At 29.0% G+C, this 18,080-nt stretch overlaps 1 protein-coding gene across 3 annotated transcripts in view; it reads right to left on the reverse strand.

Moving 5' to 3' along the window:
* Positions 1-18,080, reverse strand: part of LOC122502325 — a 239,585-nt gene that overhangs the window by 168,680 nt on the left and 52,825 nt on the right. For all 3 annotated transcript variants that reach the window (XM_043612312.1, XM_043612311.1, XM_043612310.1), the window contains one exon: positions 16,869-17,052. In XM_043612312.1, the coding sequence (XP_043468247.1) occupies positions 16,869-17,045 (177 nt within the window). In that variant the 5' untranslated portion in view covers positions 17,046-17,052. The remainder of the gene's footprint in view (positions 1-16,868; positions 17,053-18,080) is intronic.

Genomic DNA, 18,080 nt, shown 5'->3' on the forward strand with positions numbered 1-18,080 from the left:
CATAACCTCAAAATGTCAAATTTTGTTACATGTATATTATATATTATAAATTAATATTTAGAAATCTTTATGAATATGTTTAATGCAAAAGAGTGTTAATAAATTTTGGAAAATAAGTAACAATATAAACGTAATAGAATTTTTAATATTTAGATGTAAAAAGTGTACACATGCTGACATTTTAATATGATTGCCTTAAATTCAGCACATTCAGTGCTGATAATCAGCTTGCTTGGATCCTGAAATTCAGCAAAAAAATATGATTTGAAATTAAGCGAAGGGTGTCTTAAAAATGCTGCATCTTAAATTAAGGTACCTTTCGTGCCTTTAAATAAGACTTTCTTTTTACTGTGTAGTATCGCGCAAAGCCCATCCTTGTATATTTCATAGTGCGAAGTCCACTTACGCGCGTATGTGCCTATAACCAATACTCGCGTACGAAAGCTCCGGAGGTGCGTAATATAGATATTTGAATGTTATGCACTTTTACAGTCATGAGCTTTGAATTGTAATTTTCATGTTACAATTATTTCGAGTTTTATTTACAGGTGTGATATTATAATTTTAAATAAGTCACAATGAACTATAAAATATAAATTAATATTATTTTCCTGAAAATCATTACAATGAAAACAAAATAATCTTGATTATTAAATTATTATTTTAATTTAAAGAAAAATGATTTTACTGTCAAGGCCCGAGTTATAGATTCCGGTGCATTCTCGAGCTGCTGTCTTGCTCATTCTTATCGCGGTGTCCGATGTATCTGCGATAGACCGAATAAAAATAAAATTGGTTTAAAAATTTTTTTTTAAGGATATAATTTTACAATTATATTACTAACTTTCGTAACAAATATGATATTTATTTGAGTATTTTTAAATTTTATAACAAAATAGAAGGGGAGATCGATGTGAGTTGTAACAAAGCAGATTTCTCGAAAGCTATGACCTTTTAAAAATTTTTAAAAGCGTTAATTTATTACATTTTTGATTCACTATTTGATGGAAATTTATTTGACCAGATGAGAAAAGTTTTTGAGATGTATTTAATATGTGTGCAAAAAAATTGCTAAAAGAAAGTTTTCGACCAAAATTTTGATACTTTATTATTCGACGCATATTAGGTTATTGTTATTCTAATAATATTTACCTTAAGGGGACATTCCAGTTCAAAATGTCAAAAAAATCGATTTTTTTTGTTTTTATTTTCGGATTTCTTATAGTGTCAAGAATACTCTCCTAAAATATTATTGCAAAATTTTTGTATGCGGATAAGCAATCGAATGATTTGAATGTTTTCTCGTTTGCATTTTTTAAAAAGACAAACAAAAATGTATTTGGGGTTACTGATCACAAATTAGATATCAAATTTTTAAAATTCAAAATGGCGGATCCAATATGGCAGAAAAGAAAATTTTTTTATTTTTATTTTTTTTTCGTTCAATTTTTTTTTTCGTCCACCATATTGCATCCCCCATTTTTCATTTTGAAAAAATGATATCATATTCGTAATCATCAACCCCAAACCCCCCCCCCGTAACGATTTTCAAACAAATCCAATGATTTTGAAAAAAATGTCCGCCATATTGGATCCGCCATTTTTAATTTTAAAAATCTGATTCCATATTCGTAATTAACGTCCTCAAAAACCCTCTAGTAACGATTTTCAAGCAAATCCGATGATTTCTTAAAAAGAATTTCGAAACTTATGAACAAAAACTTTAAATGCGTTTTTCTCAAAATAATACTCTGAAAAAAGGGAGAGAAAGAAAATTCCACTTTTTTAAGGTTCCACACCTAAAGAAATATCTAACGAAGAGAATGTCACTTCGTTTTTGGTTTTATCTGTTTTAGAAAGTTTGGAATCGATCTGACCACCAAAAATGGGCATTTTCGAAAATGGCGTATATCGCCGCCATTTTGAAATAAAAATGAAAAAAATTTTTTTTACAAATTCCTAAATAAATTATTTATTACATGTAAAAGAAATTTTTAAAATAAATGTCATAGTTATTTTAATAATATATACTAAAAAAGCCTTCTTTTTGCCTGTTTTGAACTGGAATGTTCCTTTAATAACTGTTGGATATCCTAGTTTCATGAAATGGTTTTGTTTTTTGTGTCAGTCTCAAAATTTAAGATAAAAAATAATTATTCGAACCGATGCACAGTTTTTTGCACCTAGGCGATCGAATAGAGGCCGTTTGGATTTTTGCTAAAGTATATTGTTTTATTATAGAAAGTGAATTTATCATTCGGGAGTTATATATTAAAGGTGAAGAAGCTATCAATTTTCCGAATCAATTTTTAACAAATAAATTAAATATCTTAAATAAATCTCTATAAGCTCATGGGTTTCATATGTATCAACAGCACAGCTGTCTTAATACAGAAACCTGCTTAATCTGAAAAATATTTTCGAAATTAGTTAATAATTTTAAAATTATCAAAGAACTCAAAAAAAACTTCCAAAATTGCCCATCACGTCAGGATTTTGAGAAAAGTAGGGTTAAAGACCCCAAAAACGCTTTTTTGAAGATTTTCAACATTTTTTTTCTCTTTAACCTGACTTCTTGCAATTACTTGGATTCGCTTGATAATGGGGTCGCTGATTACGAATCCGATATTAGTTTTCAAAAATTCAAAATGTCGGATTCGTAATCAGCGACCCCAAAAACCCTGGAGTAACAATTTCCAAGCGAATCCAAGCAATTCTTAATTTTTTACATCTGCCACCTTGGTTCCGCCATTTAAAATTTTTGAAAACTAATATCGGATTTGTAATCAGCGACCCACACATTGTTGGTGTCTTCAATCCCATTTTTAAAAAAAATTTAATTTTTTTTTACTTTATGGATATGGGTCTTGTAGTGCACATTACAAGCTTTAATTTAAGACCTGGTGGAAGTCTCTAATACGTCAGGTTAAAGAGAAAAGAAATGTTGAAAATCCTCAAAAATGAGTTTTTGGAGTCTTTACCCCCACTTTTCTCAAAATCCTGACGTGATGGTCAATTTTTGAAGTCGGGATCGTGTTCAGCGTCCAAAAATTCATCGGAAACCATTCCAATATCTCATAAAAAAAGTAAGTCTTTTTTTGTTGACCTGTGTTATTTAAAAATTCGCAGACAAAATTTTATTATTCTTAAATTTCTATAAAATAGATATAAAATATATTATTTATTTATTTATCAATTTATACGGGCTTACAAAAGAGAACGCCCTTTTATTAAAACTAACTTAAATCTAAATTGCATCAATTATCTAATTAAGTGTTATCGGTCGCAATTTCATCAACATTTCTTATACTCACTGTTTGACAGTATCAAAACCAAAAGTGAACCACACTTATTGTGAAAAGTATTCAACTGACGTAAATTATAAAAATTTAAATTTTCCAAAACAAGTAAATAAATTTGATTCAGAATACCAGTGAAACCGTATTTCAATTTAGGCGAAAGATAAGAATTAAAGGAAGGAAGAGAGGTGTCACAATTTTCCCATTCAATAAATGGCATATTAAAATCCCCCAACAAATGAATATTCACATTTGGCATTTTGTCGCTAATAACATTTAAAGTTTCGATAAAAAAAATTATTGTAAATATTAACACTCGAGTTTGGTGGGATATAAACTGCTCCAAAAATATTCCACACTCCAAATACTTTAACTTGAATGAAGCCATGTTTCGGTGAAAACAAAAACAACAGCTGAGTTTACAGGAATTGACTTTTGTAGTGTTAGTAGTTAAGTGCGCAGGCCTCTTATATTTTGGTAATAAAGGTAATAAATTTCGAAGGAATAAGAACGTAGAACACCATCTGATGGCCGAGTTAGATGAGTTTGAGAATCATGCGTATGCGAAATATGCTGATAAGAAGATCCTACTTTGCCGACTTTCTTATCTCTATTATATATGGTATATTGTTCCTGTAGACAATCCTGAGGTTCCCTTCTCCTGCTTCCTGACGGGCCCGCAACTCCAGTTTCAGCAATTTTAATTGTTCCAATTGTTCTTTGGTTTTGTCCATTGTTACCCACAAGTTCCGAATGTTTAGAGTCTTCAACAAATCATTGTTTTTCAAACCCATGGAGAGGTTGTGTAAAAGAACTGTCGCTACCTGCGGATTTTCACAGTGAACTTTTAAAGGTCGAAATTTAAAAGGATCTTGAGTAGGATTGCCAATACGAGTGAGGGGTGATATGGGAGAGCACAACCCGGACAAGAAACCGCGCCAAGGACTAGGTTATTATTACAACGTACACTTGTAATATTTTTATTTAACTATTATAAATCTCAAATTGTTATTATAGATCGTAATTAAATACCAAAGATTGGTTTAAAATATCCAATTACTGTTAAAGAAAATGAAATATGTGATAACCTAATTCCAGAAATAAATTAAGGTATTCAAATTAGTGTTTTATTCGTTTCTATTAATAAAATGTCTTTATACTAACTAAATAAATTTACTTTACTAACTAAACTAAGCATTGAAAGTGAATTTTTTTCATTAAAATCCTAAAATTTGCAACTGTTAAAACTAACGTCGACAAACTGTTAACACCGGGAACTGTTTTGGATTTTGAAATTTTTTCATAAACCCTTACAACTTTTTACTTTTTTAAATTTTGATTTACATTTTACACAAAACTATCTGTCTAAAATTATAAAGGCCATAAGAATAGGACAATTTTTTGCTGAGTTATACTATATAATGTAAAAGTTGTTTTAACTCACCTCCGTCTCCCCTAAGCAATTTTTATTTAATAAAGAACTATGTTAGTCTTTTTATACCTTATGAATTAAATTGTTTTAAAAACTTACTTATTTGATAATTCTATGTACGTACATAGTCAAACAATCATTATTTAAATTAAATAAATTTTATTATCATCGTAGAATAGATTTATGGTGCATGTACGATAACCTAATCAGAAACGTAAAAAGAGACAGGATAATTTGGATTGTCAAATTTTTTTGCAACAACAGAGAAATTATTGGAATTTTTTTTTAATGTTAGAATAAAATCTTGATATTACTTATCAGAACCTCTTGTGGATGATCAAACATTAAAAGTTTCTTTTTTTTTATTAAAAAAAAACAAAAAAAAATTTTTAATTTATTTTTAAAAACAATGGAAATATCAAACCTTAAAAATTTCAAATTTTTAATTATAAAAAACATAAAATGAAATTTTTAAATATTAATGTAAAATTTGAATATGTACGTATGTATATATTTTCACTTAATCGTAAATAACTGTTGAAGTTAATTCGCAATATTGACAATTTATAATAATGAGTTGTAAACAGGAGAAAGATGACCTCAAGAAATAAAGTTTCTAAATTAAGAAATAATAAGATTTAAAAATTGTCAAATAAAGTTTATTCTCATTATTTAAATAAAATTTGAATTAATTAAACACAGAGAGTGGTCAAGGTTGGATAGGTGGTCAAAGTTAGATAATCGCGCTTATTTCGTTTTATCACATAGCGACACCAACTTTTTTACAATGTTCAGCAAAAACATTGCATTTTAGTAGAACTTTCCAATAATATAAGAGGAAATCGTGAAATTCGGTAGACAGGAGAAGTTATAGAAAACAGTCAGTACCTGATCCAACATTGACTACTCTCCCCTACTTAAATTCATTGAAATAGAATTAATTTTATCATGTTAAAACAATTTTTCTTACCATAAAAGATGAAGGACCATTCAATATTTCGTTAAAAATACGTGCTTTTTCTTGTAAAATTGGTCCACTTATCGGATCACCTCTGTCCCTCTTTTCTCTAAACCACTTTATCAAAGCATCATCAAGAAAAGCATTAAAACATTTTCTAAATTTATATCTTTTATTGTAAAATTTGTTGTTTTCTTTTTTTATTGCATCTAAGTCAATTTTGTTTTTTCGCAACTCATAATACATTGTTTTTTAATGTTATATTTTTCCAATATAATATTTTTGGAAACACCCGCACTTATGTCTTTCAACACCTCACTTTTTTCTTGAAATGTTAAATATTTTAACTTCATTTTTTGGCGAAATATTTACACATAATCAGTATTACATGAAAACTAAGTGGCACTAGAACTTTTCGGCCCTGAATTTGATGGCACTCACACAGTCACAACACTCACCGATATAATCCCTTCTACACTTACCTGAAGATTTTCCGCCGTAGCGAAGTTTGCCTGTATTTATAAAATAAAAAAAAAATAATTCTGCTCCCTAAAAATTGTTCTGCAAATGTCAGAATCTTTAAAGCAAATGAAATCTTTACAATAGGGCAACGGAAATGGAAGAATATTGTTAAAGTTAATGCTGGCTGATTTAATAACTGTTTTCTAATGAATTGTCTTCATTTCCGTGAATTGCCTTTCTTACATATATACCTATATAATTTCTGCTATAATCATAACGGAGGAATTGTTCTGTGGCATCGATCGTTAAATTTCACTTGTTTCTAATATAATAGCAGAAGAGAAATGAAAGAATCTTACATAAACTTTCCACAAACAGCTAGAATACATGGCTTAGCCAGGTAGAAATTTGTATAGTATTACTTGTTTCTCTTCATTAGCCGTAGAGTTGAGAGCGAGCTTTACTTGACAAGATAATCTGGCCAGTCCTGAACAAGTGACCGGCAAGTTTCACTGGACAGAAAAACTTCCCCTTTTGATCCGTACTTCTGTTAAGACACTGACCAGAAAATCTGATCATAATCGTAATAAGAATTTCTCTCCAGACACTGACCAGTCACTAATTTTAGAAAGTATTTAAGATTCTACTTAGGAAAAACTAATCCACCACTGATCAGAAAAACTTGTCAAATCCTATTAGGGGAATACTTCTAGATTTTTTTCAAGTTTCTAACCAGGAAATTTTGACACAATAGATATAAGAAACTGGATTTAGAAACTGGCCAGTCATTATTTAAAAGTTAAAATCATTTCAAGGAGACTGTTATATTACCTACAAATGTTTCAATTTTCGCGATGTTGATCATAAATTTTACGTTATAGATATAGCAGTGTCTTTCGAGTTAAGAGTCCTACTTGACAAGATAAACTGTCAAGTCACTGCACTGATAACTGACTGAACACTTTATTATCTGGTCATGATTTTTTATTATTACTTTTAACAAGTCACTGTCTATAAATACTTTTCACAATCGAAATAAAAACTTCGAACTGGTAATTATGATAAATTACCATGCCGTCACCGTGCCTCTATCCACTTATTTTACCATCTAATCCTAAATTTTATTATATAAAGCTATTAATATATATAATACCACAAATGTTAAGGGAACAATTCCTTACAGCAAAAATCTTTCACTGGAAGAAATTAATTCTTATATATATATATATATATATATATATATATATATATATATATATATATATATATATATATATATATATATATATATAGCATCTCTTAACATAATTATATAAAACCCCATTGACTCCACAATCAACAGACAATATTATATTATAAAAGCTTCTCTCTCCAAATTTTATTGAAGTTTCAGTAAATTTTACAGAGACATTTTTCTTCTAGTATGTAATCGGGAATATAGGAAATCGGGAAAAGAAAGAATTTATTATGAATATAGTATTTGAAAGGTATCGTCCTAAGAAAAATTTACGAATAGTAGAGGGCGGAAAGCTGCGGAAAATATGAGGACAAGCTTTCTTAGTTGTCCAATTCAGGAATTGATCGATTCGCAATAACAATTGTGTGCACTCAGCCTTAGAAAGACCGAGGCCGACTATTATTTTCGTGTCGGCACAATATCTGTGAGTGCATTTTTCCGAACATCGGACATTCAACACAAAGACTCACAAAAAAGAGTCTCTTTTCTATTTAGGAGTGGCTATTGAAAAAAGCTTTGGGATAAGTTAACCGTGATAAGAAGATACGAACGATTCTTCTCTAAAACGAAATAATCCCTTTACAAACTGAAACATTATTCATATTTTCATTTTTCTTAACGTAATTTATCTCCTTCCCATATAAAGTATAAATTGTATTCATCTGTATAGAAATGTCCTTGTCATTCGAGAAGATGTAAAATAATTTATGGAATCGTATAGTTATACAATATCTGTCTCTATTCACTCGATATACATACATATATAAGTTTATTAAACTGTTTCGTAAAATGTATTTTATGCAGTAGTTAAAAAATTTATAGAAAAAGGTGGTTTTTTAAAATCTAATCTAATCTAAGAAAGACCTAACGCACTTTTCTTTAATTAAAAAAATTTTTTTCTTTGTTATTATTTATTTATTTTTACAAACAGTTAAAAATAGTTAAAGGAAAGTTACCATCACACTAAAAAAAAGTCTTACTTTCAGCCTATTTTTGAGGCTGAATTTAAGGTGTAAACGGAGTCAGCCCCGTTAAACAAGGACAGACTTATGTGAAATACATGGGCTTAATTTAAGGTGTAAACGGAGTCAAACTTTTTTTACCTGTGATTGGAACTTTAACTCTCCGAGAACATACCTATTTTGATCACGGAGTACACTTTAGGTCAATTTGAGCCATTACTTTTTTTAATGGAGTTAATGACTAGATCGATTGCGATGCATTTTTTTTTAGATATACTGAAGAATAAATTTTCATGCAGATTTACCTTAATTCGCCAGATGATGCATACGAGAGGCTCACTGTAGATGATACATGAATGTGTAACTATAAGTGTCGTTTACATGTGTGTTTGTTGTGAACACACGTATATAAACTAAATGTGTATGGTATGAGTGAATCTAGTATGCTAGGTAATGTACCGGCATGAATATTCAGAGCTGTACAGCGGATTCAGTAATGTACTCAGTAATGCACACCAATGTATTTTAACAGCTGTTCTAAAATGTGTCCTGTGTCTCTAAATTAGCAAATATCATCCAAGATCATTCGTGAAATAATTATGGATTTAATTAAGAGTAAACTACTATTTTGCTTTTGACAAAACTCACGTAAAAAGATTCTCAAGAATTTATGAGGAATAACTTTGAGAGCAGTTATCAGAAAATTGCTGATAGTGATTTTAGATAAAATTTCATTTTTAAATATACATTAATTTTATTTTTTCAATTTTTTGTGAAAATCTACTTAAGATATTTTAAAATAGTCCCTTCCACAAATATTCTTTGTAATCCTCTTACATTGATTTTAATATTTTTTATAAATCCTCAGTATTGCAATACAAATATTATTGGCTGCAAAAATTAATCTCCCGTGTGGAAAATGAAAATTGGTCCTAGCCAGGTCCTACCTATTTTGCCCTGTTAATAGCTTGGTCCTAGGTTGGCAGTGTAGGTTGGACCAACAATGGCTGGTGATTCGATTCTAGCCTGGTCCTAACTTGGGAGCCTAGTTAGGACCAGTTTATGGGTCCATTTTAGGACCTAGAAAGGACCATCTCAGACAGTATTTTCTATTTCATTATAATTTTAATTAGTTTATAATATTTGTTAAAGAAATAACCTTAATTATTAATAATAAGTATTAGTTTTAATTAATTATTATTTTTTTCAATTAAATGATGACCAAAAGCTAATTCATAAATAATGTTAGTATATGCAGAGATTAATATATATTCCTCTAATATATACATTAAAAATTTGAAAAAAATTAGAAATTTGTTAATTAAATTATTTTACAGTATATATAATCATTAAATTGCATACTTATACGAATACAATGCAGAAAAATCGGAATAAACGCAAACCTAAGAAGTAAATAAAATCTAGCGCACGCGGGAATCGAACCTACGACCTACGGACTACGAGACTAACGCCCTAACCACTATGCTAATGAAACTAGTTGAGATTAAAATTTTTATTGTCAGTGACTTGTTGACTTGCTTTTGATGATTCAATATAGTAATTATTGACACTAATACACGATAATAAATAAAAAAAATAGTTTAAAAACAACAATAATAATAAAATAATATCCAAATATAAAAAATCAAAAATTAATATTTTTATATTATATCAAGAAAAAAAATATCTGTACATTTTCGTTAAAAACAGGTTTTTGATTGTTCTCAATCATTTTTAACATTAATTTCTTGGTCTAAAAAAAATATTCCTCTTTTGGACTTGGAAATTTTTCCTAATTAATTAAGCGGGTAATCCACTTTTTAAAAAAATGTCAAAAAAATTTATGTTAAAAACACGTCTTTCATTATTCTAAATCATTTTAAGCATTAATTTTTTGTTGCAAAAAATTTTTTAGACTTGGACTTAGAAATTTTTGCTAATGAAACTAGGAAACCCAGGTAGGTCCTGGGTTGGACCTGGGTGGGTCAGCCCACATTCGAATTGCAATATCTCTTAGTGTTTAGCAGCAACTTAAACGAAACTTAAAATCAGCGAACGAAATTAGAAATATATTTTACTAATGATAATTATATTACAGTCTGTATCTGTTTAAATAAATAAATAAATTTTGCTGTTTTATTAACTTTTGTAACAAATTACTTAAAAATTTGCAGTTTTTTATTTAACTTCGCGATTATTACACTTGAGTAGTGAAATATGAAGATAATTTATAATTTTAACAATTCAGCATTTGTTTAAACAAAAAATTGTTGTTATTTATTAATTCTTAAGACAATAAAGCGTCTAGACACTTGTAGTCTTTTAAAACTTTGCAATTAACTAATCTGAGTATTTACTTATTGCAAAATTAGAAAAAACTGCTAGTTTCTAGGTTGATTGTGTAAAAAGTTAGTAAATAACAATTATTTGTTTAAACAATTGCTGAATTAATAAATTAATAAATTAACTTTATTTTATAGTATTTGTATAATTTTCTGATTTATGTCAAACAATAAATTGTTTAAACAAATATGATTATCAATTAATTTTATAAATATTAATTGAGAATATTTATCAATTTTTACATGTTTTTCATGTATCAATTTTGACACTTTATTTTCCTAAAAATTTTTCTAAGTCATAACTGGATCTCCTAGCTAGTACCAAGTTAGGACCAGCCCAGGGTATATAAAAAGGGGTTGCCAAGTTAGGTCCAAGCTAGGGCCAATAATCATTTTAGGCATAGCATGGTGATTTCTACACGGGCTGGCTTTGAAATTTGGAAAGTATAGGGTGCAATTGTCGATAAGAAATGTACAGGTAGGCAAAGTATATGCGTCTAAAATGAGTAGGGATAGACGCTGCATTTCATTATATAAATTGTGAGAATCTAACTCATACGATCATATTTTTTAATTCGACAGAGTGTCAATATAACCATGCAATATTGACACAATTTTGAGCTTGAACGTTGTGATATTTTGGTGATTATTCCCCTTAGTAAATTTTAAGTATACTGTCTGCCATTTAAGAAGAGGTAATTAATTCTCTCAACTACCACACGAGATTATTTTTCATCGTAAATCTTTTTCTTTGTTTAAAAAATATAATGTATACAAAGTTTTGTAATTCATATTTGTTAAATATAAGTTCATTAATACTTTCATGGGATTTTTTTTACTAGAATTAACAATACAACAAGAAATGTACATGAAAAGATTGGTTATTCTTTTATTTATATTTTGAAAAAAATTGTATTTGCATTTCGCTTTTGAATTGTTATAGTAATAATAGAATGAGCTTAATTATGTTTCTTGCTGACAATCTAGTTCATCCTTTAGATAGGAGAGAATGACAGAAGGACATATAATCACTAAAGGGATAAGGGATATCCTGACCCGTATATATATACTCGACTGTTAAATTAATAACCGTGCTATCTGCATACACGCCCCTCAAAATATCATTCGTGGATACCTTCATAGTATCGGTTCTAAAGGTAAACTCCGCATGGATCTCTCTCCCGTGGCCGGAGATGCGCATGTCGTTTGGAATTCATAGAGTGGCGGGAATTCAGAATTCGGAGGCGATGAGTCACAATACCGATACACACCTCTATTGGCTGCCGTCAGGCTGGTCAACACGACCGACAGTAGTCAATGAGCCAAATGCATTGGAATCCATTCCGACCGATTCATTTCGTACTCTCAACTCTCCCTCCAGATTTCACCACCCCTCTGCTAAAGCTCAAACTTCCCACCGATTCAAAGCCCATCCTTTCTCGTGGTCGTCGTTAATGTTGAAGGGTTGATGCCCGAAAGCATAACTCGTGACAATGAAGCTTCCACAACAGGCAGTAATGCACAGAAATTCTGGTCTCATGAAGGAATGTGTTCTATTCATTTTACATTTCACGTTACGCGCCTAAAACGAGTTTTCGATTTTTCCTTTTTGTGTCGGACTTTTCTAAAATTCATCGGCTTTATTGTTGTGTTAGTAACGTTAGTAGTAGCTTTCTAAGATTTAATAAATAGGGGAGTGTGTCCAGTAGGGTGTCCCAAAAAAAAAAAATTTTTTTTTATTGGGTCTCATCCCCTAAAAATCTTTTAATTTGTGTAAAAATAAGAACACAATATTTGGAAATAAAATTTTTTAATATTAACCCGTAGTTCAGAGCCTTTGAACCATAAAAACGCTAAAAATTTAGTGTTTTTTCATTTTTAACATAAATATAAATGTCAAAATATAATGATTAGGGTGTCATTGTAAAGATAATTAAATTACCTTTCGATCCATATGTCACAGTATAAGATTCAATGAAAATTAAGAGTGTTACAGTCGATTAAAGATCAAATTTCATGGAAATTTTGATGATTTTTAGACACTTAAGTAACTAGTACTTTTTTCACATTAAACAGTAAAAAATATTTAGATTTTAATTTTTTTATTGAGAGTCTAACATTAGAAAAATCCGTAATTTAATCGTCGATTAAATTCGTCTCAAAATCCGTTACCCGATTTTGAGACGAATTCAATCGACTTTTATGAAGTTCTCCGCCATTTTGAAATTTGAAAAACTGACATTGGACTCTAAATCAGCGACTTCAGTATTTCTTGATCACTGATTTTAGTAAGTTTAGTGGTTATATATAAATTTATTGTTTCAATTTTTGCTGCAAATCTTGAAGGAATGATAAAAAATAAAAAAATAGTTTCGTTCACTAAATCTAGTGTATAATTGTCATATTCAATCAAATCGAGGTCCACAAGCGCTAAAAATTTTCGTAATGTTAGACTTTCAATAAAAAAATTAAAACCTAAATATTTTTTACTGTTTAATGTGAAAAAAGTACAAGTTACTTAAGTGTCTAAAAAATAAAAATCATCAAAATTTTCATGAAATTTGATCTTTAATCGACTGTAACACTCTTAATTTTCATTGAATCTTAAACTATGACATATGGATCGAAAGGTAATTTAATTATCTTTACAATGACACCCTATTCATTATATTTTGACATTTATATTTATGTTAAAAATGAAAAAACACTACATTTTTAGCGTTTTTATGGTTCAAAGGCTCTGAACCACGGGTTAATATTAAAATTTTTTATTTCCAAATATTGTGTTCTTATTTTTACACAATTTGAAAGAATTTTAGGGGATATGACCCAATAAAAAAAACTTTTTATTTTTTTGGGACACCCTAGTGTCCAGTTGTGAGACACCTCCAGTTGTGAAACAGTAGACTTTTTTAACACGCAATATTAAAAAGCCGATTGCGTTTATATGAAAACATTTTTTTTTATATGAGCCAAGTTTTTCCTGTACGCCGAAACGGATATATAAACTAATTAATATATCTATAAGAAGTTATCAATCCTCCAAGTCATATAAATATATATAAACTGTTTATGGATATATAAAATGTTTGTGTTAAATACCAACACTATGTGCGATAATCGACTAAAAAGCATTTTTTCAATAAATGTAAAGTACTTTTTTCCAAGTTAATTAATTGGAAAAGGTAAATGTAATGCATTTTCATTTAGTATTTTCCTTATATTTTGTGATGCAATATTGCATTATTCCAATGTACGGTTGAAAATAATTTAATTTTTCTTTTTCAAAATTATGTTGTTTCATTTTCTAAAGGCAAAGTTAGATCATATAACTATAATACTATTGATGGTCAGAACTTGGAAAGAGTAACAAGGGTGCGTGATTTAGGTGTATTATTCACTAGTAATCTTAGTTTCAATGATCATGTTACTAAAATTGTTTCAAGGACCTTAGGGTTTATAATTAGATGTGCTTCGCGGTATTTCGTGGTCTTGCAACAATTAGAATATTATACTTGATGCTTGTCAGATCAATAATTGAATACGCATGTATAATGTGGTCTCCTTTTTATGTCTTCCGCATAATCAGAATTGAACGTGTTCAAAATAAATTCCTTAGATTTGCTGCGAGAATACTTAATATTCCATTTGATTATCGTACGCATGATTATGAAGATTTAAGAACTTTAATGAATATTCCTCTTTTGACATCTAGATTTCATTTCTCTGATATGTCTTTTTTGTACAGACTGATGAACGGAGCTATCTATTGTCCCTCACTTCTATCTATGGAAAATTTATCCGTTCCTAGAATGTTTACTAGACGTTATACGTTATTCTCAGTGGCGTTTCATAGAACAAACTATGGTAATAATTCATTAATTGATCGAATCACTAGAGAAGCTAATTTAATTTCTAATGAAATAAACTTCTTTGATAATAATGCTACAAGGTTCACAACGGCATTGCGTAACATAATGTTTACTAGAAACTGAGATTATTTACACATAATAAAGTTTCAACCTAGATTTAAGTAAAAAAAATTATTGTTTATATTAGATTTAGGAGTACTTTTGTACAAAAGGGCATGTCCCGTTATGTTTCTTAAATAAATAAATAAATAAATAAATAAAATAGTTCCAATTTCTGTGTGTGAGACACAGCATATCAACAGTTGTGAGACGGTGTCAACACCCATCTGGGCAGCATAAAAAATACGACTTTGCAGGCATAATATTTAAATGTTGTTTTGATATTTTTTCTAGTATTTTTGGGCATGTCAAGTGGAAGAAAGTCAACCGGTTCAGAAGAAATCAATTTTAATGCTCTTGTTGAAGCTATTAAATTGTGTTTATTTGATAGTCATATTTTGGCGAATAAATATTATTATTTAGTATATAATAATATATATTATTAATATATTTAATTATTTATACTAAATATAAGGTTTTATGTCAAACTTTTTGAATTTTAGCAATTTTTAATAAGTGTCTCACAACTGGACAACATTTTTTTTTGTTGACAAAAGCGATGTGCTCAAAAAATAGATCATAACTTTTTTTGAGTTCATCTGAACACTATACTTTCTTTAAATAAAAGTTGCATATTTAAGTTGCTTTTCGAACGGTATATTTTATTTACAATTTCGTTTACCCATTTAAAATTAATGGGTAAAAAATAAAACCCGTCTCATACCTAGACACACTCCCCTATCAATTTATAATGTAATATATGGTTAATAATGTTGTGCAATGCATACATATGTATGTATTGTATAAAGCATTACTTAGTTGGTTGTTTTAGTAGAAACAATCAGAAAACAACACACTAAACGATACGAATTCATTTCATTGCTCTGAATCAAAATTAACTTTATGAAATATATAAATAATTTTCAAATATTAAACATAGTGCAAAATGTGTCAACCACACTTAAAGACAAATTCAGTGATCAACCCCTATTCAATTAAATTTAATTCTTTAACTAAATTAATCTTATATGTATATGTTTTGCTTCCTCATAGGAGATCATTGCATTGGTGAAAATTTTCAATTGTGATTCTTTGCAATCTTGCGATTTAATTTTATATCATGAGTCAGAAGAAAGTGTTTTTAAAAAATGTCCGTATGTGTAAATGTGTACTAACATAACATTAGCCTCAATACCTCAGAAAATTATAGCTTTATTATTATGATTATTATTTGTATTGAACAATTCAAAAAATTTTATACTTTTTCTCGAAATTAAAATTTGCCGTATTTTACCCTACAGAAAAATGTACAATTTTAATTAAATTTAACTTAAAAGTATACTATCTTAATGAACAACAAGTTTCTTAAACTAAAATCAATAGTAGAAAAAAATATATTTGAGAAAATTGATGCATAAAAATTAAAAAAAAAAATTTCCTCTTAGCGTAAAAAATAAAGTGTAATTTTGAAAGTTCAAAAAAAATAAAATTGACTTTTTCGTCTGTGGAAAGTTAGCGTGAAACTGTGTAAATAATATAATTGACCTTTTAACTATTTGCGGTACAATATCGCTGAGTACATAATAGTGCTTAAGTTATACCTATATGCAACTCTATTAATGTGGACGTTTGTTTCCACAGTGATTAGTTGTGCTTACGAATTATTTGCTTGTCACAAGTAAAATGTGGTCCATATTCAACGGGCCTGTACCCGTGTCCAATTTCAAAGTAAGTTTCATAATAGAGGTTCTCTGTACGGTTATACTGAACAGGAAATTTCGATTTGAAAACCCCACGGAATATTCATTCAAAACTTTCTATGAAAACATCACCATTAACGAATTCAACATTTTTTTTATTATTTTCAATCTAAACTTATTATAATTCAGTTTTTAAAAATCCTTTCTGTTGTCTTTTTGGAATTGTTATACTCAACATCAATATAAAAAATTTGTTTTTTTCTATAAATAATTTAAATTCTACATAAATTCTTATAAAAACTTACAAAAAAATTTTATAATTAAAGTAATTTGTTAAATATAGCAAGTGTTGCTTTTATTAAAGATTTATTGATTTTTCTTGATTAGTAAAATTATATAGATTACAATGAAAAAAAGCTTCTATTTTTATTTTTACATCAAATTGAAAATGAGTTTTCATATATAATGAAGATCTAGTAATTAAAATATTCATTAAGGAACTTACCGTGTTAGGGGACCAGTGGTGAGGCCATGTTCTTGTCTCATGACTTGCACCAACGGCGGGCTGACTAGCCAAAAACACTACTCTCCTATCAGTACTTCCGCTTCCGGATCCAGTCGTTGCTAACAACGCTGTTCTTGGTCTCGTTCCGCCTAAGGCGAGGGTTGGCGACGTCTCCATATTTTATCTGAAGCATAACAAGAAAATATCTGTACACTCGCACTGAAATAAAAAACTCATCTGTACAGGTAGAATTATATGTCTATTTTTTCCATAATGAATTATTAATAAGCTGATACTGGCTACTGACATAAATTATATACCTATAATTCTTTTAATATCGGTTCTGCAATACCGAAACCCCCAACTATGATAGATACGTTAGACACAATTCTTTCCACGTCAAAAAATTCCATGGAATTTCCGTGAAAATTCTGCAAGTTTTATATTTTTATATTATTTTAACATTTCTATTATATGATTATAGTCTAATAATAATAATCTTTGTTGCAATTTATTTGCAAAACTTGAACGAAATACGTATTTTGCAAAATAATTGCAACAAAGCTTATTATTAGACTCTGTTACGTCCGTAACTTCTTGTTAATATACCTAATTTAACTTCGATACTTAAGAATGTATTTTCTATTTTTTTGATATTGTATTTTACTTATACGTTGTATTATTATTCTATGTATTTCATATTATTGCATTGTAATTAGCATATTTTATATATCTCATATGTATCTAAACAATTTGCAAGTATAATGAATTCAAGAAAGATGAGTAATATTTTAAATCATGTAAAAAGAATAACGATAGTGCATCAGTTAAACGACCTTCAAAAAATCTTCGCCACAGGCAGGAAAACAAACAAGCATTGCAGTCGCCGACACCCCCACTTAAAATCTACCCAAAATCGACACGTGTAGAAGAGTCAACAGTCGCCCCGAATTGCAGCAGCATTGCCGTCGCCGAGACCCCCACTTAAAATTCACACTTGAATGATTTCAAAGCATTACATTAATGAAGACAGTTTTATATAAAAGGGATACAAATTCTGCAGATATCAGAGAGTAACTATTTAGAAATCAACCTGAACACATCGTTCAGAACAAGAGACTAGAGAGTAATTTTTTGGGAATCAACCTGTACACATCGCTCAGTCATTATCAAATTGTCTACAAGTAAACATCGCATAGTTTACAAGTGAAT

Source organism: Leptopilina heterotoma, unplaced genomic scaffold (assembly GCF_015476425.1).
Source record: "Leptopilina heterotoma isolate Lh14 unplaced genomic scaffold, ASM1547642v1 Lhet_228, whole genome shotgun sequence".
Lineage (NCBI taxonomy): Eukaryota > Metazoa > Arthropoda > Insecta > Hymenoptera > Figitidae > Leptopilina > Leptopilina heterotoma.